Raw genomic sequence first — 23,760 nt, 5'->3', positions numbered from 1 at the left:
GGGGCTACACCAGAGAGAATGAGAGAGAATGAGAAAGGGCGAGATGGAGAGGCATGGTGGTGAAGGGCAGAAAGTGCTATGTGTGGAAGGCTAATCTAGTAGAGTGATGGTGTACAAGGCTTTGTCTGGCCTCATTTAAAGTGCTGTCAGTCTTGCTCTTCTTCTGTCATACTGTGCCAGTGGTGTAGTGCTGTAGCTAATCAGTCTCTGACACTGTGCTCTCTTAAACTGCCAATGACTGAAAAGAGTGGTTCAGACTGAGGCCTTTTTTTCTCTACCCCCCTCCCAGTTGGATAATGTTGAGTAGCACATTGAAGCAGCATAAGGAAGCCATAGGCTAACATCTTCATCGATGACCCCTAATGGAATGAAAATCACCTAATGTAGTGGCGTTGTCTGAATTGTGTGAAAATCACCTACAGATGCACTATGCAGGAATCGCTCCGCCATTTCCTGGTTGCTAAAATTCTACTGGTTTGCCTCATTTCAGTTTGTGACAAAACAAGCATGTATAGTGTATAGCCTTTCAACTCAACTCTGGACCTCAAAGCCAGTTCCACTGTATTTTTTCATTGTATTTTCAGCTGTTTGAAGCTGGTGTACAAAACCCAAAGTAAAAGATGCAAAAACTAAACTTAATACCGGGAAGCATAGAATTAGCGCACATGGAACAGATCTACCACTTCTTAGACTTGCTTTCAATGAGAATCACAGTGTGAAAATCAACTTAATGCAACTTCCAAATGAGTTCTTGGAGGTTCTACTCTGACCTGTTCTTACCTTCTCAGAGTAGTGGTCAGGTGGTAGTGGAGGGTAGTCACACTGCTCAATCTTTTGGCACAGAGAGAGGAGGTTCATCTTGTCCCCATAGAATGGACTCTGCAACGCAGCCATCTGTTACAGAAAAAATATTCTAGATTATAACAACGCCATTATAATAACAAAATCACACCAGTGGTTATTGGGTGGATGAGAGACATAATGGACAAGTACAAAAAAATGATATAAAAATAGGATGAAGCAACATCCTGTATTGCACTTCCTGCCTGCAAGTTGGGAGTTGGGACAAGACAGATAGACAGCGTTTCTTAGCCAGTCGAAATCATGAATCATCTGGCATCATTTTTATGGATATATACAACAAAAATTCAATTGAAAAAAGGTCAAATGAAACACAGCTAATTTGCAGTCTTTCCAGCTTCATTTTAAAGTGAGTGTGTTACTGTAGCTGTGTTGTTGGCTAGCTCCTCTGAACAACAGTCCTGACGAGTGAGCACATATTCTATGCCAGGCGAAATCGCGCCTCATTAGCTCATTGTTATGATGTATTGAAATAAGTGTCACTAGAAAACAGCTTAAACAAGTGCAAATGTAACTACTTTGCTGTTATTCTGGCTGCACTTTTTGACGTGACTAAGTTAGCCGTAGTTGGCTAGCTAGCAAGCAAGGGATAAGAACGTTGCCAGCCAGTATGACAATAGAACATTTTAGAACAAACAACTGGGTCGCGTCCATAGATACAGAACAAAAAGTCTGAACGACTGAGTCGCGTCCATAGATACTGAACAAAAAGACTGAACGACTGGGTCCCGTCCATAGATACAGAACAAAAAGACTGAACGACTGGGTCGCGTCCATAGATACAAAACAAAAAGACTGAATGACTGGTTCGCGTCTCTAGCAACCCTAGATTTGTGTCGGGACTATGTCTTGTGGAAGGATGAAATAGTATGAATAAATACATTTTTTTTTAAAGTTAATGAAAATATGTCAACCATCATTTGAATATGTTGGTAACCCGTGATAATAATAAAGTGATAATGCCCTCGAAGCCGGTGTTTGGAGGATATATTGGCACTGTCAGCCAATTAGCATTCAGGGCTCGAACCACCCAGTGTATAATAAGAAATGTATTTCATCATCATTAATTTCATCATTACTTATTATCTCTCAATCTCTCATTTCTTTCATTCTCATGCCTGCTCATGGTGAGATGGGCTGAGTGGACTTGCCTGATAGAGATGGTTATATTTTTAATAGGGAGGAATCCGATAATTATTGTAACCTTTGACCCCGAGCTGTGACCCATGCTCATTAGCATGATCAGTTGCCCAATCCCAAATAGACCTCTAAACCATATGCACATGTGAAGATCTGAGACGATATGATTGGTATAAGCAACATGGTGAAACTTCCACCTAGCTAGCCTATCAGAGGGCAAGGGGAAATGCTCTCAGATCTCTACAAGTGCATGGGGCATAGGCCTTAGGGATTGATTTGGGATTGGGCCAGACAGAGGGTAGGCAAGTTTCTAAATATGAATAAATATATGAACATATACAGTAAATAGTTTTCTGTACTACATGTTAATGGACTGAAACTAAACCCACACACTGTCCTTTACAACAAAACAGACCCCAAAATATTCAATCACAAAGGAAGGAACACTTCTGTTTAACTAATGGTCTCTTAGCAACGGGTGCGTGTATTTGCGTGTGTGCGTGCAAGCGAGCGAGTGAGTGGAAGAAAACGGTGAAAGAGATTTCTAATTGTGGTTATATTGGCTCCCACCTTCCGTGTATCTGAATATCAATCAGCCAGGTTCTTTGAAGATTATCATGGTGTCTGCATGAGAAATGATTATATATCTCTCTCTCTCTCCAGTACTTTCTTTTGAAAAACATCTGAGTCTAAATAGCTCTAGTCCAGTGGAATTGTAATTTCAGAATCCAGAACCAAAATCTTGCGTGTGCTAGCCAGCTACTCAATTTGAACATTTATGTTAACAGTCTGTCAAGCGAGACTCTTGGAATGAAAATCAAATCAAATCACTTTAACATTGACGTTCTCTCTCTGATTCCCATTTAAAACTCTGTGAAGCTCCCTATCAATTTTCTTGATTTTGATATTGTTTGTCCCATGGCAGAGAAGACCAAGAGAAAGAGAGAGACAAGGAAGGGGGAGACAGAGGGACATTTTATATGTAAGTATAAGCAGAGACCGACAGAGAGTGAGAGTAGTTGAGAATTACAAGAAAGGCATACTGCTGGCCATTCAGCCTCCCTCACAACACATACTGCTGACCATTCAGCCTCCCTCACAACACATACTGCTGACCATTCAGCCTCCCTCACAACACATACTGCTGACCATTCAGCCTCCCTCACAACACAAACTGCTGACCATTCAGCCTCCCTCACAACACATACTGCTGACCATTCAGCCTCCCTCACAACACATACTGCTGACCATTCAGCCTCTCTCACAACACAAACTGCTGACCATTCAGCCTCCCTCACAACACATACTGCTGGCCATTCAGCCTCCCTCACAACACATACTGCTGACCATTCAGCTTCCCCCACAACACATACTGCTGACCATTCAGCCTCCCTCACAACACATACTGCTGACCATTCAGCCTCCCTCACAACACATGCTGCTGACCATTCAGCCTCCCTCACAACACATACTGCTGACCATTCAGCCTCCCTCACAACACATACTGCTGACCATTCAGCCTCCCTCACAACACATACTGCTGGCCATTCAGCCTCCCTCACAACACATACTGCTGGCCATTCAGCCTCCCTCACAACACATACTGCTGGCCATTCAGCCTCCCTCACAACACATACTGCTGACCATTCAGCTTCCCTCACAACACATACTGCTGACCATTCAGCCTCCCTCACAACACATACTGCTGACCATTCAGCCTCCCTCACAACACATGCTGCTGGCCATTCAGCCTCCCTCACAACACATACTGCTGACCATTCAATCTTCCTCACAACACATACTGCTGGCCATTCAGCCTCCCTCACAACACATACTGCTGGCCATTCAGCTTCCCTCACAACACATACTGCTGACCATTCAGCTTCCCTCACAACACATACTGCTGACCATTCAGCTTCCCTCACAACACATACTGCTGACCATTCAGCTTCCCTCACAACACATACTGCTGACCATTCAGCCTCCCTCACAACACATACTGCTGACCATTCAGCCTCCCTCACAACACATACTGCTGACCATTCAGCCTCCCTCACAACACATACTGCTGACCATTCAGCCTCCCTCACAACACATACTGCTGACCATTCAGCCTCCCTCACAACACATACTGCTGGCCATTCAGCCTCCCTCACAACACATACTGCTGACCATTCAGCTTCCCTCACAACACATACTGCTGACCATTCAGCCTCCCTCACAACACATACTGCTGGCCATTCAGCTTCCCTCACAACACATACTGCTGACCATTCAGCTTCCCTCACAACACATACTGCTGACCATTCAGCTTCCCTCACAACACATACTGCTGACCATTCAGCTTCCCTCACAACACAGCACACAGCTCCTTAGGCCCAGCGAGCTCTAGCCTTCATCCCAAATGGCACCCTATTCCCTATGTAGTGCATTATTTATGACCAGGGCCCATAGGGCTCCCATAGGGCTCTGGTCAAAAGTAGTGCACTATATAAGGAATAGGGTGCCATTTGTGATGCAGCCCCTAGTCTTTATCAACAGAGAATGCCAAGTCCATGACTGACTGAAGAAGCATTGTTATTGACAGTTTAATAACGCTGACGCAGTGTCAGCATCCAGAATAATGGAATTATGAGCTGTTTCTGTTATTTTTGTGTGTGCACTCTCACACACACACACACACACACACACACACACACACACACACACACACACACACACACACACACACACACACAAACAAGCATGTAGACTCATGCAGGAAACATGGATGCTTACACAGTTACACACACATCCGCACAGCAAATAATTAGTGGGGAGGGAAACTATAAAAACTTCAACAATTGAAGTGGAGAGAAGTAAAAACATTCTCACTTTTCTCCATACTATATTTGGTTTGAAAACTCAGTCGCTATACAACACTGAGATGAGATACGATGTGTCTTGTCAGGTGCCCCATAAATGCCTAGGAACAGCCCCAGACCAATATTCCTCCTCCACCAAACTTTACAGTTGGCACTATGCATTTGGGCAGGTAGCGTTCTCCTTGCATTTGCCAATCCCAGATTCGTCCGTCAGACTGCCAGATGGTGAAGCGTGATTTATCACTCCAGAGAACGTGTTTCCACTGCTCCAGAGTCCAATGGCGGCAAGCTTTACACCACTCCAGCAGACGCTTGGCATTGCGCATGGTGATCTTATACTTGTGTGCGGCTGCTCGGCCATAGAAACCCATTTTATGAAGCTCCCGACTAACAGTTCTTGTGCTGACGTTGCTTCCAGAGACAGTTTGGAACTCGGTAGTGAGTGTTGCAACCGAGGACAGAGGATGCTGTCCTCATGCTGAGCGATTCACCACTTGGTGGTCCTATTCTGTGAGCTTGTGTGGCCTACAACTTCGTGGCTAAGCCATTGTTGCTCCTAGACGTTTACACTTCACAATAACAGCACTTACAGTTCACCGGGGCAGCTCTAGCAGGGCAGACATTTGACAAACTGACTTGTTGGAAAGGTGGCATCCTATGATGGTGCCACGTTGAAAGTCACTGAGCACTTCAGTAAGGCCATTATACTGCCAATGTTTGTCTATGGAGATTGCATGGCTGTGTGCTCAATTTTATACAGCTGTCAGCAACGGGTGTGGCTGAAATAGCCGAATCCACACATTTGAAGGGGTGTCTACCTACTTTTGTACTACTGTTTTATTTTTCATACATTTTTTAAATTTTTCGAATTGTCTTCCGCTTTGACATTACTTTGGCAGAAGCTAATGGGGATAGATAATAAATACAAAATACAAATACTTAGAGAATTTTGTGTAGGTCATTTACAAAAAATGACAAATCTATTTTAATCCCACCTTGTAACACAACAAAAACAATACTTTCTGAAGGCACTGTAATGTTTCCGCCATCGTTTCCTACGACCTACAAGAGCTTCTGGACATCAAAACGGTGTACTGTTTCCGCCATCGTTTCCTACGACCTACAAGAGCTTCTGGACATCAAAACGGTGTACTGTTTCCGCCATCGTTTCCTACGACCTACAAGAGCTTCTGGACATCAAAACGGTGTCATGTTTCCGCCATCGTTTCCTACGACCTAAAAGAGCTTCTGGACATCAAAACGGTGTAATGTTTCCGCCATCGTTTCCTACGACCTAAAAGAGCTTCTGGACATCAAAACGGTGTCATGTTTCCGCCATCGTTTCCTACGACCTACAAGAGCTTCTGGACATCAAAACGGTGTCATGTTTCCGCCATCGTTTCCTACGACCTAAAAGAGCTTCTGGACATCAAAACGGTGTCATGTTTCCGCCATCGTTTCCTATGACCTAAAAGAGCTTCTGGACATCAAAACGGTGTCATGTTTCCGCCATCGTTTCCTACGACCTACAAGAGCTTCTGGACATCAAAACGGTGTCATGTTTCCGCCATCGTTTCCTACGACCTAAAAGAGCTTCTGGACATCAAAACGGTGTCATGTTTCCGCCATCGTTTCCTACGACCTAAAAGAGCTTCTGGACATCAAAACAGTGTAATGTTTCCGCCATCGTTTCCTACGACCTAAAAGAGCTTCTGGACATCAAAACGGTGTCATGTTTCCGCCATCGTTTCCTATGACCTAAAAGAGCTTCTGGACATCAAAACGGTGTCATGTTTCCGCCATCGTTTCCTACGACCTAAAAGAGCTTCTGGACATCAAAACGGTGTCATGTTTCCGCCATCGTTTCCTATGACCGAAAAGAGCTTCTGGACATCAAAACGGTGATCACTAACCTCAATTTGGATGAGAATTTCTACTTCAATGAATCGGAAGTGAAAGACATACTGCTCATCTTGGACCAGTTCCAAATCCGTGACACTCGGAGGAGGAAGAGACAGCGTTATAGAGGCCGGCGTGCGGAAAACCTGACGGGACTACGTCGACGAGTGGATAAACTGCCTCCACCATCCGTTCTATTGGCGAACGTGCAATCCCTGGAGAATAACCTGGACGAGCTCCATTCGAGACTATCCTATCAACGTGATCTGAAAAACTATAATATCCTATGTTTCATGAGTCGTGGATGAACAAGGACATGGAAAATACAAATCTAGCTGGGTTTTCGGGAAACACGCAGGACAGAACGGCGACGTCAGGTCAGGGGTGTGTCTCTGTTAACAGCTGGTGCACAATCGCTAATATTAAGGATGTTATCTATTTTTAAATGTAACCTTTATTTAACTAGGCAAGTCAGTTAAGAACAAATTCTTATTTACAATGACGGCCTACACCAGCCAAAAATGGGGGTATAATTTCCATTGAATTGTATTGGGAATAGTAATCAGTGTTTCAACTACAATTACATAGGCCTCTCCATCTAGATATGTTTCTCCCAGCCAAGCAGGATTTGGTTTAATTGATCGTTTGAGTGTCCGCAGCCCTACTGTGTTTCAGCAGATGCGTAAATGTTTCCTGGAGAGCTAGTGGGTATGCAGGAGTGTGATCTAGCCGAGCACTAACTCTCACCTGTTAAGCAGCAGGTAGCCTAGCGGTTAAGAGCGTTGGACTATTAATCGAAAGATCGCTGGTTCAGACCACCGAGCCGAATAGGTGAAAAATCTGTTGATGTGCCCTTGAGCAAGGAACTTAACGCTAATTGCTCCTGTAAGTTGCTCTGGATAAGAGTGTTTCCTAAATGACTCAAATGAAAAAGCAGTAAACCTACCTCATAGAGAAGGCATCCCAGGGACCAGATGTCTGACTTGAAGTTGTAGCCACCCTCGTGGATCCTCTCTGGAGACATGTAGTACGGTGTCCCCACTGAGACAAAAAGGTCTGGTTTTAGACAACTGCTTTTTAACAATAAATCGTACATTTGAAATTGAGACAAGTACATGGGGCTTGAGCAATCATTAATACATAGCTTTACTGATGACTACAGCAACACTTTGAAATTCCAATTGATTTGCGAATGGGGAGTGGATAGTGACAATACAAAATACACTTAAAAGGTTGAGTAAACATGAATTCTGTCCACAAATGTACCTACATTTATTTTATATGTCAATCGTTTATTATTAGTGAATGCCATAATGTAGTTATTTAGTTAGATATGTTTCTCTATTAGCTAAAATCTTGTTTTTTCAAAGCCATTTTAGCTGTCGTGCTAGATGTTCGGTCCAAACAGATTCACAAATCATGGGACTTTGTCGCTCAATGCATATGTTGACTTCCTCCGAGGAACATGTTGCTAGGCACCCCCCTGAACTTGTCGGGGCAGGCCTGTTCCCTCTGTGGCTAAAGCCAGTGTGAGAAATGTGCTAACAAACCTTTGTGCTATGAAACCAAATATATACTGCACTATGACCCACAAAACGTATTTGCTAGATTCATGAGTGCTGTTAGCCAAAACAAGGAAAGTGAACTTCAAAACGTGGAATTTGCAGCTGTTGTTGGTAAGTAATGAATCTGCTAGCTTCTGACATGACTTACTGCATATTTTTATACCCAAAATCATTTGGCCAACTTTTGTTGAATAGGGCCCCAAGAGCAGCAGCTAATAATGGAAAGAGAATCAAATACCAATATATAAAACACCTCACTAGCGACAATACACTGATGCTTTTGTTTGGGTGACAAGTCCATCCACAAAACCAACATGCATCATATGTTAGTTTGTTCGACAATCATTCCATCTCCAGACCAAACCCCCTAAAACCCAGCCCATCTATTGGATTGACAATCATTCCGTCTCCAGCCCAAACCCCCTAAAACCCAGCCCATCTATTGGTTTGACAATCATTCCATCTCCAGCCCAAACCCCCTAAAACCCAGCCCATCTATTGGTTCGACAATCATTCCATCTCCAGCCCAAACCCCCTAAAACCCAGCCCATCTATTGGTTTGACAATCATTCCATCTCCAGCCCAAACCCCCTAAAACCCAGCCCATCTATTGGTTTGATAATCATTCCATCTCCAGCCCAAACCCCCTAAAACCCAGCCCATCTATTGGTTCGACAATCATTCCATCTCCAGCCCAAACCCCCTAAAACCCAGCCCATCTATTGGTTCGACAATCATTCCATCTCCAGCCCAAACCCCCTAAAACCCAGCCCATCTATTGGTTTGACAATCATTCCATCTCCAGCCCAAACCCCCTAAAACCCAGCCCATCTTTCCATCTCTACCTAAAGGGGGGAAAGCAGACACTGAATATATTTGCATATGCAAACGCATGCGTAGGTCAGCAACCTTAATAAAGCATGACACTGTGAGCAGTTGCCAAGGAGACCGGAGAGGGTTTGTTAAAAAGGTGCTGTTCTCTGAGGCTAGTTTTAGTTTTGAGTTTTATTTATTTGCACCAAAGAAAGCAAGTGATAGACAACAAAATGACAACAAAATGTAAAACAATACAGATAAATAAAAAACAATGTGCAGGTGTGGTTGGAAGCCCAAGGGCTGATATGAAAACCACACCACAAAAAAAAGTACAAGAATAAAAAAGGTTTGTTAAAACAGATAACAAAACATACTAATTATAAATGTATGAATGAATTGATCAGTAATATATTTATTTTGTTTAAATGTGTGAGTGTGTGAGAGTTAGGCTATATGGAGAAGATTACTGAGCAGTTTGGTTCATCAGACTCCCAGTGCAGATGGAGCCAGGTAATTAGAGGAGGTGGCTAGTCTTGAAAATGTATTTTGCAGGATGAGTAATTTGTGTAGGTAGAAGGCATATGTACTGGCCCAGAAAATATTCCAGTAAATGAGACATGGGTAAATTAAGTTATAGAATAGAGTTTTAAGAAGCAAGACTGATGAACTAAAACACTAATCTTTCTGATGATACTAGGCAGGTTTCCCAGTGGGGGCGGCAGGTAGCCTAGTGGTTAGAGCGTTGGGCCAGAAAAACGAAAGGTTGCTAGATCAAATCCCTGAGCTGACAAGGTAAAAATGTGTCTTTCTACCCCTGAACAAGGCAATTAACCCACTGTTCCTTGGCCGTCATTGTAAATAAGAATTTGTTCTTAACTGACTTGCCTAGTTAAATAAAGGTAAAATACTAACAGATTTCATCACTTTGCTGCAGACAAATTGAATATGATCTTTCCAGTATAACTTTTCATCAATTAAAACTCAGTGGAATCTAGTAATTGTGAATTGTTCCATTTCATTCCCATCAATTGAGATTCTGGGTCTTTTTTTAAAAATTTTTTTAACTATATTTCTTATTCTTACTAGTGAATACAAAAATTCACGATTGCTCAGTTTGGCCGGGCGGCCAGCTCTAGGAAGACTTGGTGGTTCCAAACTTCTTCCATTTAAGACTGATGGAGGGCACTGTGTTCTTGGGGACCTTCAATGCTGCAGAATTTTTTGGTACCCTTCCCCATATCTGTGCCTCGACACAATCCTGTCACTGAGCTCTACGGAGAATTCCTTCAATCTCATGATTTAGTTTTTGCTCTGACATGCACTGTCAACTGTGGGACCTTATATAGACAGGTGTGTGCCTTTCCAAATCATGTCCAAGTATAAGAATATTTTGAAGATAAATACACAACGCAGAGGATGAGAGTACTAGAATTAATGGTCAATAGGGAATTGTCAATGTAAATAGGAGTTGGGTTTCGGTTCAACATCTGTTCAGAATCTGTGGAATGTCACTCCTGAACTCAGAGCTACGTGTGCCACGTTTTCATTGGTCTGTACATTGAGTCGAGAGCAGGATACTTGTTATTTGGCCATTGGACAAGTTGTACTGCAAGGACTTCTGATTGGTCAACCCCAGGCTAGGGTGGGGGGTAATAAATGGCATACTGTTCCTTTGTCCAATGGAGAAAAGCTGAGGAGAGGGAAGACTAAACATCTGAACATCTACCTCCCAGCATAACATCTTGATTTGTTCTTCTCAAATAAACCTATTTTTCTCCCAGTGATTTGCTTTGGAGTTGCTTTGTGTTATTGAAGAATAACATAAATTGCTAACACTTGGTGCCGTGACCCGGATGAATTGGTCTGAACAACAACAATAAGAAAACTTATCAACTGTGTGTTGATCCAGAGGAAAGAGAGGATGCTGTGCACAACCCACTTTGGGGAGTCAACTCTTAATCTCCTGATTGATGGCAGATTTGCTGGGTGAGTCGAGACCAATATCATTTTAAAAGAACCAAATCAGGTTAAAATAGTGCATGCAATGAGTGATATGTATCTGTGATGTAGAAGTGTTCAAGTACTTTGTTTTCTTACAGAGTTTAGTCCTTTGGCACTCTATTAAAAGGTTTGAGGCCTCTAATTTTGTGAAATCTTCTTGTTGTATAGAAGTAGGTTGCTAGTTGAGAGGCAATTGTTTTGGGGTGAAATCTTCTTGTTGCATAGAAGTGAGTTGTTAGTTGAGTAGCAATTTTTACACGTATGGTTAATGTAAACCTTCAACAAACTTTTTGAAGTGAACATGCGTTTTTATTGGTAGCCAAGCTCTACAGAGACAATTTGTGTTCTAGAAGAGGTTTGAGTCCTCAAAAGGGGTTATATATATATACACAGTTGAAGTCGGAAGTTTATATACACCTTAGCCAAATACATTTAAACTCAGTTTTTCCCAATTCCTGACATTTTAATCCTAGTAAAAATTCCCTATCTTAGGTCAGTTTGGATCACCACTTTATTTTAAGAATGTGAAATGTCAGAATAATAGTAGAGAATGATTTCAGCTTTTATTTCTTTCATCACATTCCCAGTGGGCAGAAGTGTACATGCACTCAATTCGTATTTGGTAGCATTGCCTTTAAATTGTTTAACTTGGGTCAAACGTTTCGGGTAGCATTTCCACAAGCTTCCCACAATAAGTTGGGTGAATTTTGGCCCATTCTTCCTGACAGAGCTGGTGTAACTGAGTCAGGTTTGTAAGGCCTCCTTGCTCGCACACGCTTTTTCAGTTCTGCCCACAAATGTTCTATAGGATTGAGGTTAGGGCTTTGTGATGGCCACTCCAATACCTTGACCTTGTTGTCCTTAAGCCATTTTACCACAACTTTGGAAGTGTGCTTGGGGTCATTGTCCATTTGGAAGACCCATTTGCGACCAAGCTTTAACTTCCTGACTGATGTCTTGAGATGTTGTTTCAATATATCCACATAATTTTCCAACCTCATGATGCCATCTATTTTGTGAAGTGCACCAGTCCCTCCTGCAGCAAAGCACCCCCACAACATGATGCTGCCACCCCCATGCTTCACGGTTGGGATGGTGTCCTTTGGCTTGCAAGTCTCCCCCTTTTTCCTCCAAACATAACGATGGTCATTATGGCCAAACAGTTCTATTTTTGTTTTATCAGACCAGAGGAAATTTCTCCAAAAAGTACGATCTTTGTCCCCATGTGCAGTTGCAAACCGGAGTCTGGCTTTTTTATGGCGGTTTTGGAGCTGTGACTTCTTCCTTCTTGAGTGGCCTTTCAGGTTATGTCGATATAGAACTTGTTTTACTGTGGATGTAGATCATTTTGTACCTGTTTCCTCCAGCATCTTCACAAGGTCCTTTGCTGTTGTTCTAGGATTGATTTGCACTTTTCGCACCAAAGTACGTTCATCTCTAGGAGACAGAATGCGTCTCCTTCCTGAGCGGTATGACGGCTGCGTGGTCCCATGGTGTTTATACTTGCGTACTATTGTTTGTACAGATGAACGTGGTACCTTCAGGTGTTTGGAAATTGCTCCCAAGGATGAACCAGACTTATGGAGGTCTGCAATTTCTTTTCTGACTTCTTGGCTGATTTCTTTTGATTTTCCCATGATGTTAAGCAAAGAGGCACTGAGTTTGAAGGTAGGCCTTGAAATACATCCACAGGTACACCCCCAATTGACTCACATGATGTCAATTAGCCTATCAGAAGCTTCTAAAGCCATGACATAATTTTCTGGAATTTTCCAAGCTGTTTAAAGGCACAGTCAGCTTAGTGTATGTAAACCTTTCACCTATGGAATTGTGATACAGATAATTATAAGTTAAATAATCTGTCTGTAAACAATTGTTGGAAAAATTACTTGTGTAATGAACAAAGTAGATGTCCTAACCTAACCGACTTGCCAAAACTATAGTTTGTTAACAAGAAATTTGTGGAGTGGTTGAAAAACGAGTTTTAATGACTCCAACCTAAGTGTATGTAAACTTCCGACTTCAACTGTACCCTATGGCTGACAATTAAAATGCATTACAGCACTCTATAGGAAAAATTACAATATGATCTTCATGTAATGTAATAGATTGTCATGTATTGTATATTGGAACCTAAGGCAAGAGATGTCTTGGGTTGAAACCTAAGTGTATGTAAACTTCCAACTTCAACTGTAGATGAGGAGATACAGATAAAATATTCAAAAAGTCAGATGTCAGTGAGTGGTTCTCACTTTTAAATAAGTTTGTTGTAATCACCCAATAGAAAACACATTTTATTTTAATTGTTAATGAAATCCAAAGTTGATGCAAGGATATCCATGAATCTACCAATGTTAGAATCGGGTGGCCAATAGATGCATGTAATTACCACTTTTTACTTCCAAAAAATGAACAGGAGGGAATTTCTATGAAAAGAGATTCAACATCAATGTTATCAGATGTAAGTGCGAGGTCCTCTCTTACAAAGAATTTAAAACATTTATGAACAAAAATGGCCCCTCCTCCCACTCTTGAGGTTGTACAGTGGTGAACACCATTATTAGGAGACAAGTCATAAAGCATGGTTGTCTCTTCAGTCAACCATGTTTCTGAAAGGGCAACAATGGAATGATTCAGAGAAGACGGATAATGAACAAGGTGGTCATGATTTTTAGGAAGACTGCGAATGTTCAAATGAAAGGTAGAAAATAAGCTTGTCTTGGAATTAGATCAATTGCTATACAGGTTGTTAAATTGCTTAACATTATAGTAATCACAAGTGATAGACTCATCTCTGGTAAATCTCAGGAAATTTGAATCTGGATCAACACAATGATTATATTTATTGTTTATATTTACTCTTTATTAATATCTAATGGGTTAAAGACCATGTTATCAGGGTTGATATGTTGTCAGGGTATGTTATGTTGTCAGGGTATGTTATGTTGTCAGGGTTCGGTATGTTATCAGGTTCAGTATGATATCAGGGTATGATATCAGGGTTGATATGTTATCAGGGTATGTTATAAGGGGTTGATATGTTATCAGGATTGATATCCTGACCAACTAAGAGAGATCCACTCTCTGGATGATTCCGACTGTGTAACAGAAACATAGAAGTGCAAGCCTCACATGTCCAATACAACCATACATTTGTGTTAGTTTTATATATAGGGGTGCACTTCCTATGGAATGCACACATAGACCACAGGACATCTTAATTGGGGAGAACGGGCTCGTGGTAATGACTGGATAGGAGTCAGTGAAATGGTATCAAATACATCAAACACATGGTTTCCAGGTGTTTGATGCCATTCCATTTGCTCTGTTCTGACCATTATTATGAGCTGTTCTCCCCTCAGCAGCCTCCACTGATTGACACAGTCCACATAACACCACTGAAGACTGTTTATGGTCATGAGGTTATGTGAAATACATGAACAACGTAGAGTAAATATGTGTGTGTGTGTGCGTTTATGTGTGCCAAATCAGTTGACTATAGCGCAGTCACTTGCCATAGGCCCACGACTGTTAGAGGAGTTGTGTGTGTGTCCTTTCTGTACAGTGTGTAGATGTTTACTGAATTCAAATGCCTGTCTCAGGCATTTTTTTGTGTTTTTCAATGAGATACCGTGTGTGTTCTTTTGCGTTTGTGTGTACTTTCCTGTGTGTGTTCCTGTGTATGATTGTTTCTGTTTCTGTGTGTGTGTGTGTTACCTAGGGAGTGTGCGGCGGTAGTCTTGGAGCTGAAGAAGCGTCCCAGTCCCAGGTCTCCCAGCTTCACCTCTCCTGTAGCAGTGATGAACACGTTGGCTGGCTTGATGTCTGTCTCAAAGAAAGAGAAAACAGTTCATGTTATTTATCAAGGTAGCTGTGGCTGTTAACAATACTGGGTTTATATATGTACGACATCTAAGTTCTCTGCATTGGCATGGTAGTTTTAGGAGCATTTCAAATTATCAAATTCAATCAATGTCCTAGGTCAGTGTTTCTCAACCTCAGGTCTGTGCACTGGCAGTTGACTTTGGTATAGTCGGCTATGGCAACACTTTTCCCTTGATGGTGTGTAGGGCACTGTGGTGGGTGTGGGGTACTGTGGTGTGTGTGGTGTACTGTGGTGTGTGTGGGGTACTGTGGTGTGTGTAGGGTACTGTGGTTTGTGGAGCACTGTGGTGTGTGGAGCACTGTGGGGCACTGTGGTGTGTGGGGCACAGTGGTGTGAGTGGGGAACTGTGGTGTGAGTGGGGAACTGTGGTGTGAGTGGGGAACTGTGGTGTGTGTGGGGAACTGTGGTGTGTGTGTAGGGCACTGTGGTGTGTGTAGGTCACTGTGGTGTGTGGGGCTCTGTGGTGTGTAGGACACTGGTGTATGTAGAAAATGCTTTTTAGTTAACTTTCCTTTCATTTCACTTTTTGGTTAACTGTCCCTTTTACTGCAGGCACCTCTGAGCCATAGAAATGTATAAATATCGCAACGTATCAGTCCTCTATGTCAAATCAAATCAAGTTTATTTTATATAGCCCTTCGTACATCAGCTAATATCTCAAAGTGCTGTACAGAAACCCAGCCTAAAACCCCAAACAGCAAGCAATGCAGGTGTAGAAGCATGGCGCTGCCCATACTAATACAGGCTTTTGGGCACTAGAGTCCTCTTTCCATCTCTACGCTATGAGCACACCTGCAACCAATTTCCCTTGTTAAATACCTGAGCTATGTCTTTTAGTTCAGGGTCAAACAACCCATGCAGTTGTGGAAAAGAAATCTGGACCCAAACAATTCAGCCGGGCTAGACAATCTGGACCCTCTCTTTCTAAAATTATCCGCCGAAATTGTTGCAACCCCTATTACTAGCCTGTTCAATCTCTCTTTCGTATCGTCTGGGATCCCCAAAGATTGGAAAGCTGCCGTGGTCATCCCCCTCTTCAAAGGGGGAGACACTCTAGACCCAAACTGCTACAGACCTATATCTATCCTACCCTGCCTTTCTAAGGTCTTCGCAAGCCAATCTGACAAACAGATCACCAAACATTTCGAATCCCACCGTACCTTCTCCGCTATGCAATCTGGTTTCCGAGCTGGTTATGGGTGCACCTCAGCAACGCTCAAGGTCCTAAACGATATCATAACCGCCATCGATAAGAGACAATACTGTGCAGCTGTATTCATCGACCTGGCCAAGGCTTTCGACTCTGTCAATCACCACATTCTTATCGGCAGACTCAACAGCCTTGGTTTCTCAAATGACTGCCTTGCCTTGTTCACCAACTACTTCTCAGACAGAGTTCAGTGTCAAATCGGAGGGCCTGCTGTCCGGACCTCTGGCAGTCTCTATGGGGGTGCCACAGGGTTCAATCCTCGGGCCGACTCTTTTCTCTGTATACATCAATGATGTCGCTCTTTCTGCTGGTGATTCTCTGACCCACCTCTACGCAGACGACACCATTCTGTATACTTCTGGCCCTTCTTTAGACACCGTGTTAACTAACCTCCAGACGAGCTTCAATGCCATACAACTCTCCTTCCGTGGCCTACAACTGCTCTTAAATGCAAGTAAAACTAAACCATGCTCTTCAACCGATCGCTGCCCACACCTGCCCGCCCGTCCAGCATCACTACTTTGGACGGTTCTGACAGAATATGTGGACAACTACAAATACCTAGGTGTCTGGTTAGACTGTAAACTCTCCTTCCAGACTCACATTAAGCATCTCAAATCCAAAATTAAAACTAGAATTGGCTTCCTATTTCGCAACCAAGCATCCTTCACTCATGCTGCCAAACATACCCTCGTAAAACTGACTATCCTACCGATCCTTGACTTCGGCGATGTTATTTACAAAATAGCTTCCAACACTCTACTCAGCAAATTGGATGCAGTCTATCACAGTGCCATCTGTTTTGTCACCAAAGCCCGATATACTACCCACCACTGCGACCTGTATGCTCTCGTTGGCTGGCCCTCGCTTCATATTCGTCGCCAAGCCCACTGGCTCCAGGTCATCTATAAGTCTTTGCTAGGTAAAGCCCCGCCTTATCTCAGCTTACTGGTCACCATAGCAGCACCCACCCGTAGCACGCGCTCCAGCAGGTATATTTCACTGGTCACCCCCAAAGCCAATTCCTCATTTGGCCGCCTTTCCTTCCAGTTCTTTGCTGTCAGTGACTGGAACGAACTGCAAAAATCACTGAAGCTGGAGACTCATATCTCCCTCACAAGCTTTAAGCACCAGCTGTCAGAGCAGCTCACAGATCACTGCACCTGTAAATAGCTCATCTGTAAATAGCCCATCCAACTACCTCATCCCCATACTGTTATTTATTTGATTTATTTTTCACCCCAGTATCTCTACTTGCACACTCATCTTCTGCACATCTATCACTCCAGTGTTTAATTGCTATATTGTAATTATTTTGCCACTATGGCCTATTTATTGCCTTACCTCCATTGTCCTACCTCATTTGCACACATTGTATATAGACTTTTTCTATTGTATTATTGACTGTATGTTTGTTTATTCCATGTGTAACTCTGTGTTGTTGTATGTGTCGCACTGCTTTTCTTTATCTTGGCCAGGTCACAGTTGTAAATGAGAACTTGTTCTCAACTGGCCTACCTGGTTAAATAAAGGTGAAATAAAAATTAAAACTCACAACCAATGATGTATATAAACCCTGGATTGCTGATGCTATGTATTGGCCAATGAAAGGCTTTGAAGCCACCGGTCGGCCATATTGACACTCCCCAATACAGTCGTGGCCAAAAGTTTTGAGAATGACACAAATATTAATTTCAACAAAGTTTGCTGCTTCGATGTCTTTAGATATTTTTGTCAGATGTTACTATGGAATACTGAAGTATAATTACAAGCATTTCATAAGTGTCAAAGTCTTTTATTGACAAATACATGAAGTTGATGCAAAGAGTCAATATTTGCAGTGTTGACCCTTCTTTTTCAAGACCTCTGCAATCCGCCCTGGCATGCTGTCAATTAACTTCTGGGCCACATCCTGACTGATGGCAGCCCATTCTTGTATAATCAATGCTTGGAGTTTGTCAGAATTTGTGGGTTTTTGTTTGTCCACCTGCCTCTTGAGGATTGACCACAAGTTCTCAATGGGATTAAGGTCTGGGGAGTTTCCTGGCCATGGACCCAAAATATCGATGTTTTGTTCCCCGAACCACTTAGTTATCACTTTTGCCTTTGGGGCAAGGTGCTCCATCATGCTGGAAAAGGCATTGTTTGTCACCAAACTGTTCCTGGATGGTTGGGAGAAGTTGCTCTCAGAGGATGTGTTGGTACCATTCTTTATTCATGGCTGTGTTCTTAGGCAAAATTGTGAGTGAGCCCACTCCCTTGGCTGAGAAGCAACCCCACACATGAATGGTCTCAGGATGCTTTACTGTTGGCATGACACAGGACTGATGGTAGCGCTCACCTTGTCTTCTCCGGACAAGCTTTTTTCCGGATGCCCCGGAAAGGGGAAAGGGGATTCATCAGAGAAAATGACTTTACCCCAGTCCTCAGCAGTCCAATCCCTGTACCTTTTGCAGAATATCAGTCTGTCCCTGATGTTTTTCCTGGAGAGAAGTGGCTTCTTTGCTGCCCTTCTTGACACCAGGTCATCCTCCAGAAGTCTTCGCCTCACTGTGCGTGCAAATGCACTCACACTTGCCTACTGCCATTCCTGAGCAAGCTCTGCACTGGTGGTGCCCCAATCACGCAGCTGAATCAACTTTAGGAGACGGTCCTGGTGCTTGCTGGACTTTCTTGGGCGCCCTTAAGCCTTCTTCACAACAATTGAACCGCTCTCCTTGAAGTTCTTGATGATCCGATAAATGGTTGATTTAGGTGCAATCTTACTGGCAGCAATATCCTTGCCTGTGAAGCCCTTTTTGTGCAAAGCAATGATGACGGCACGTGTTTCCTTCCAGGTAACCATGGTTGACAGAGGAAGAACAATGATTCTAAGCACCACCCTCCTTTTGAAGCTTCCAGTCTGTTATTCGAACTCAATCAGCATGACAGTGATCTCCAGCCTTGTCCTCGTCAACACTCACACCTGTGTTAACGAGAGAATCACTGACATGATGTTCGTAATAATGAATGTCGGACCAAGTACGTAGAGTTCCACATAATTTTCATGAATAAAGTGAAACTTAAGCAAAGACAAAACAAATAAAGAATAAACGAACCGTGACGACAATGCAGTGCTAACAGGCAACTAAACATAAACAATATCCCATAACCCACAGGTGGAAAAAATGCTGCTTAAGTATGATCCCCAATTAGAGACAACGATAACCAGCGGCCTCTAATTGGGAATCATACAAATCACCAACATTGAAAATAAACCTAGAAGCCCACATAGAAAATATAAACTAGAACAACCCCCCAGTCACGCCCTGACCTACTCTACCATAGAAAATAAAGGCTTTCTATGGTCAGGACGTAGCAGGGCTGAAATGCAGTGGAAATGTTTTTGGGGGATTCAGTTCATTTGCATGGCAAAGAGGGACTTTGTAATTAATTGCAATTCATCTGATCACTCTTCATAACATTCTGGAGTATATGCAAATTGCCATCATACAAACTGAGGCAGCAGACTTTGTGAAAATGTATATTTGTGTCATTCTCAAAACTTTTGGCCACGACTGTAGTTGCAGTCCTCCATAGGAATTAATGGAATTCCACAGTACTTCAATTCAATTACATTTATTTAAGTATTTTTTTGTTGTAGTGGGGAAAGTAACATTAGTACTCTCTAAAATAATATACTTTAAGGAAATGATTGTTGTTTATCTCACATAATATAATTTAAAAGTATGCATTGAGGTGTTTGTAATAGAATAAATGTGTCAAAAATGAATGTAGACATTAATACATGCATTTCTATAGCTTCCAAAATATTTTTTACTATTGAGGAGTACCAAGATGGCTGCGCGGCGGCTTCAATACAGCGCCCCCTGTCGGGTCATCAAGAATTTATTCACATCATTGGTCACAATATCCAACATGAGTAACCCAAAATATTGTTTACATTTTACTTAGTTTTTCATGTGTTTATAGATGCGCATTTTAAGATGCATTGTTGTAGAATGTTGAGTTGTTGCCATGTCTAGATATGTAAAGGAATGTTTTTGCATACGTCTTGAAATTATCAGATTTATACACTACCATTCAAAAGTTCGGGGTCACTTAGAAATGTCCTTGTTTTTGAAAGAAAAGCACATTTTTTGTCCATTAAAATAACCTAAAATTAATCCGAAATATAGTGTAGACATTGTTAACGTTGTAAATTACTATTGTAGCTGGAAATGGCTGATTTTGAATGGAATATCTACATAGGCGTTAAGAGGCCCATTATCAGCAACCATCACTCCTGTGTTCCAATGGCACGTTGTGTTAGCTAATCCAAGTTTATAATTTTAAAAGGCTAATTGATCATTAAAAACCCCTTTTTCTAATGATCAACAACAGCATTTGTGGGTTCGATTACAGGCTCAAAATGGCCAGAAACAAAGAACTTTCTTCTGAAACTCATCAGTCTATTCTTGTTCTGAGAAATGAAGGCTATTCCATGCGAGAAATGGCCAAGAAACTGAAGATCTCGTACAACGCTGTGTACTACTCCCTTCACAGAACAGCTCAAACTGCCCTAACCAGAATAGAAAGAGGAGTGGGAGGCCCCGGTGCACAACTGAGCAAGAGGACAAGTACATTAGAGTGTCTAGTTTGAGAAAAAGATGCCTCACAAGTCCTCAACTGGCAGTTTCATTACATAGTACCTGCAAAACACCAGTCTCAACGTCAACAGTGAAGAGGCGACTCCGGGATGCTGGCCTTCTAGGCAGAGTTCCTCTGTCCAGTGACTGTGTTCTTTTGCCCATCTTAATATTTTATTTCATTGGCCAGTCTGAGATACGGATTTTTCTGCCTAGAAGGCCAGCATCCCGCAGTCGCCTCTTCACTGTTGACGTTGAGACTGGTTTTTTGCGGGTACTATTTAATGAAGCTGCCAGTGTAGGTGTAGATTGAGAGAAGGGGAGAGGGGGGAGAGGAAAGGTGGGACTGATTAAAAAGGGGGAAACGGAAAGGGGGATTAGAGAAAAAAATGTAATAGAGAAGAACGAAGTTAAGAAGTGAGAGAGGAAGAGGAGTTAATGAAAGTGGTTGTTTACCGCGGTGCATGACTCTACGGGAGTGCATGTGCTCCAGGGCACTGCACAGCTGGACAAAATATTTCCATATTGTCCTCTCTGGGATGAGCCGCCTCTTCTTCTTAAAGTGCTGCGAGAGAGAGAGGAGAAGTTAGGAAAATAGACAGAAACAGAGCTGTGAGTAAAGCCTGGATTCTCTCTCTCTCTCTCCAACACACACACACACACACACACGCGCGCGCGCACCCACACACATCCCACAAACACACACACTGCCTTCCCTCTCTCCCTAACAAGTGCACACACACACTCGCCTCAAAACCCCCTGATTCAATGTCAGACAGCCCCCAAAACGGTGCGGAACATCTAAAGAATGAATCTGTGCATTACCATTTACCCTGTATTTGAGTGTGTAATGAGAAGCCATTTGGGAGAGGTAGCCTAACGAGAGTTGACACTGCCAGCGCACAGAGCCAAGCACCTAATTAACAATAATATGGCTAATTAAACTGCCAAAACTTTGTTTAATGCCCCAAAACAACAAATGTTAGTATTTTCTTTCAACTTTTTTTCCATCCCCCAAACTTCTTCAGGTTTTTTGGAATAAAACACCTTTTTTAATTACAAGGACATTTGCCGCCAGCAAGATGTTTTTGACTGTGATCTGCATATCGGTTGAATTGAGAGCTTGGAATTAGGAATCTCTTTGTACATCATTATAATGATGCCTTAAAAAGATAAGACAACAATAAAGTCAAACTGAAGATGGAAAAGGGATCAGTTTGGGATTTAAACTTTTTGGGAACGAGAGGATAGAAGAAGACAGACGGACAAGGAGAGGACAAGATGAGGAACAAGCAAGGTTAAGAAGAAAAGGCAGAGGAAAGAGAGACGAGGAGAAGAAAGAGAGGAAAGAGAGACAAGGAGAGGAAAGAGAGACAAGGAGAGGAAAGAGAGACGAAAAGAGGAAAGAATGACGAGGAGAGGAAAGAGAGACGAGGAGAGGAAAAAGAGAGAGACGAGGAGAGGAAAAAGAGAGAGACGAGGAGAGGAAATAAGAGAGACGGGGGGAGGAAAGAGAGACGAGGAGAGGAAATAAGAGAGACGGGGAGAGGAAAGAGAGACGAGGGGAGGAAAAAGAGAGACGAGGAGAGGAAAGAGAGAGACGAGGAGAGGGAAAAGAGACGAGGAGAGGGAAAAGAGACGAGGAGAGGAAAAAGAGACGAGGAGAGGAAAAAAAGAGAGACGAGGAGAGGAAAAAGAGAAACGAGGAGAGGAAAAAGAGAGACGAGGAGAGGAAAGAGAGAGACGAGGAGAGGAAAAAAGAGAGATGAGGTAGAGACAAACAGATGCGGAGAGGGAAAGGTGGAGAGATGAGGAAAGCGATTGTGTGGAGGATATATGTTTTTATGTGCATCTTTGTGTGTGTGTGTGTGTGTGTGTGTGTGTGTGTGTGTGTGTGTGTGTGTGTGTGTGTGTGTGTGTGTGTGTGTGTGTGTGTGTGTGTGTGTGTGTGTGTGTTTGTGTGATGGGGCGTGACAGCGTCAGGCTGGTGGAGGTACAGAGAGGCTAAGGAGAGGTTGTGTCTGTCAGAGCAGGCTGTCAGAGCCTGGGGGACTCTTCTCATCTCTCTCCCCTGGTCTATCGCTCTCTCTTCATCTCTCTCTCTTTCTCCTCTCCCCAGATCTCTGTCTCTCTCACACACACACACACACATCCCCCCTCTCCCCACTCCCACTCTCTCTCTCCTGGCCCTGTCCATCCCAGCAGACGAGCCAGGGGGATGTTATTCAAACCCCTGAAGGTTTAGCCTCATCCTGCCATGCACCACCTGAGACCAGCCACCAGTGACCAGTCGGTGTCTGACCTCTCACCTTGATCATCTGAGAGAGGTCGCCGGCATCCGCCAGCTCCAGCAAGATGTTGAGCTCGTTGTCCTCGATGAAGGAGTCCAGGTACTTGATCACGTTGGGGTGGTTCAAATGCTGTGAGGAGAAGAAAACAGCATGCCAGTTCAGGTTCTACAGTCATGTCTGTTTGAGAAGGTGGAGTTTTCTATCTCAAATCAGATGAACCAAACTGTTCCAGTTAGACAAGGTTAACATGTCTTGTTGTCCTCACTCAAATGTATTAACATGTCCCCCCTGGACAAATATAGTCACAGTACTAGAGGTCGACCGATTATGATTGTTCAATGCCGATACCGATACCGATTATTGGAGGGCCAAAAAAAGACGATAGCGATTAATCGGACGATTATTTTATTTGTTTATTTGTAATAATGACAATTGGTTTGAAGAAATCAACTGTGGGAGCAATTATTAGGAAATGGAAGACATACAAGACAACTGATAATCTCCCTCGATCTGGGGCTCCACGCAAGATCTCACCCCGTGGGGTCAAAATGATCACAAGAACGGTGAGCAAAAATCCCAGAACCACACGGGGGGACCTA

At 42.9% G+C, this 23,760-nt stretch overlaps 1 protein-coding gene across 3 annotated transcripts in view; it reads right to left on the bottom strand.

The window, feature by feature from the left end:
• nek6 (NIMA-related kinase 6) overlaps window positions 1-23,760 on the bottom strand; it is a 78,692-nt gene that overhangs the window by 2,570 nt on the left and 52,362 nt on the right. For all 3 annotated transcript variants that reach the window (XM_038970026.1, XM_038970025.1, XM_038970027.1), the window contains 5 exons: window positions 23,180-23,290; window positions 21,327-21,435; window positions 14,864-14,971; window positions 7,711-7,805; window positions 781-894 (listed from right to left, as the gene is read on the bottom strand). In XM_038970026.1, coding sequence (XP_038825954.1) covers window positions 781-894; window positions 7,711-7,805; window positions 14,864-14,971; window positions 21,327-21,435; window positions 23,180-23,290 — 537 coding nt within the window. The remainder of the gene's footprint in view (window positions 1-780; window positions 895-7,710; window positions 7,806-14,863; window positions 14,972-21,326; window positions 21,436-23,179; window positions 23,291-23,760) is intronic.

Source organism: Salvelinus namaycush, chromosome 31 (assembly GCF_016432855.1).
Source record: "Salvelinus namaycush isolate Seneca chromosome 31, SaNama_1.0, whole genome shotgun sequence".
Classification (NCBI taxonomy): Eukaryota; Metazoa; Chordata; class Actinopteri; order Salmoniformes; family Salmonidae; genus Salvelinus; species Salvelinus namaycush.
The sequence above is the reverse complement of the archived record's forward strand: the minus strand, read 5'-3'. Positions and strand labels throughout refer to the sequence as shown.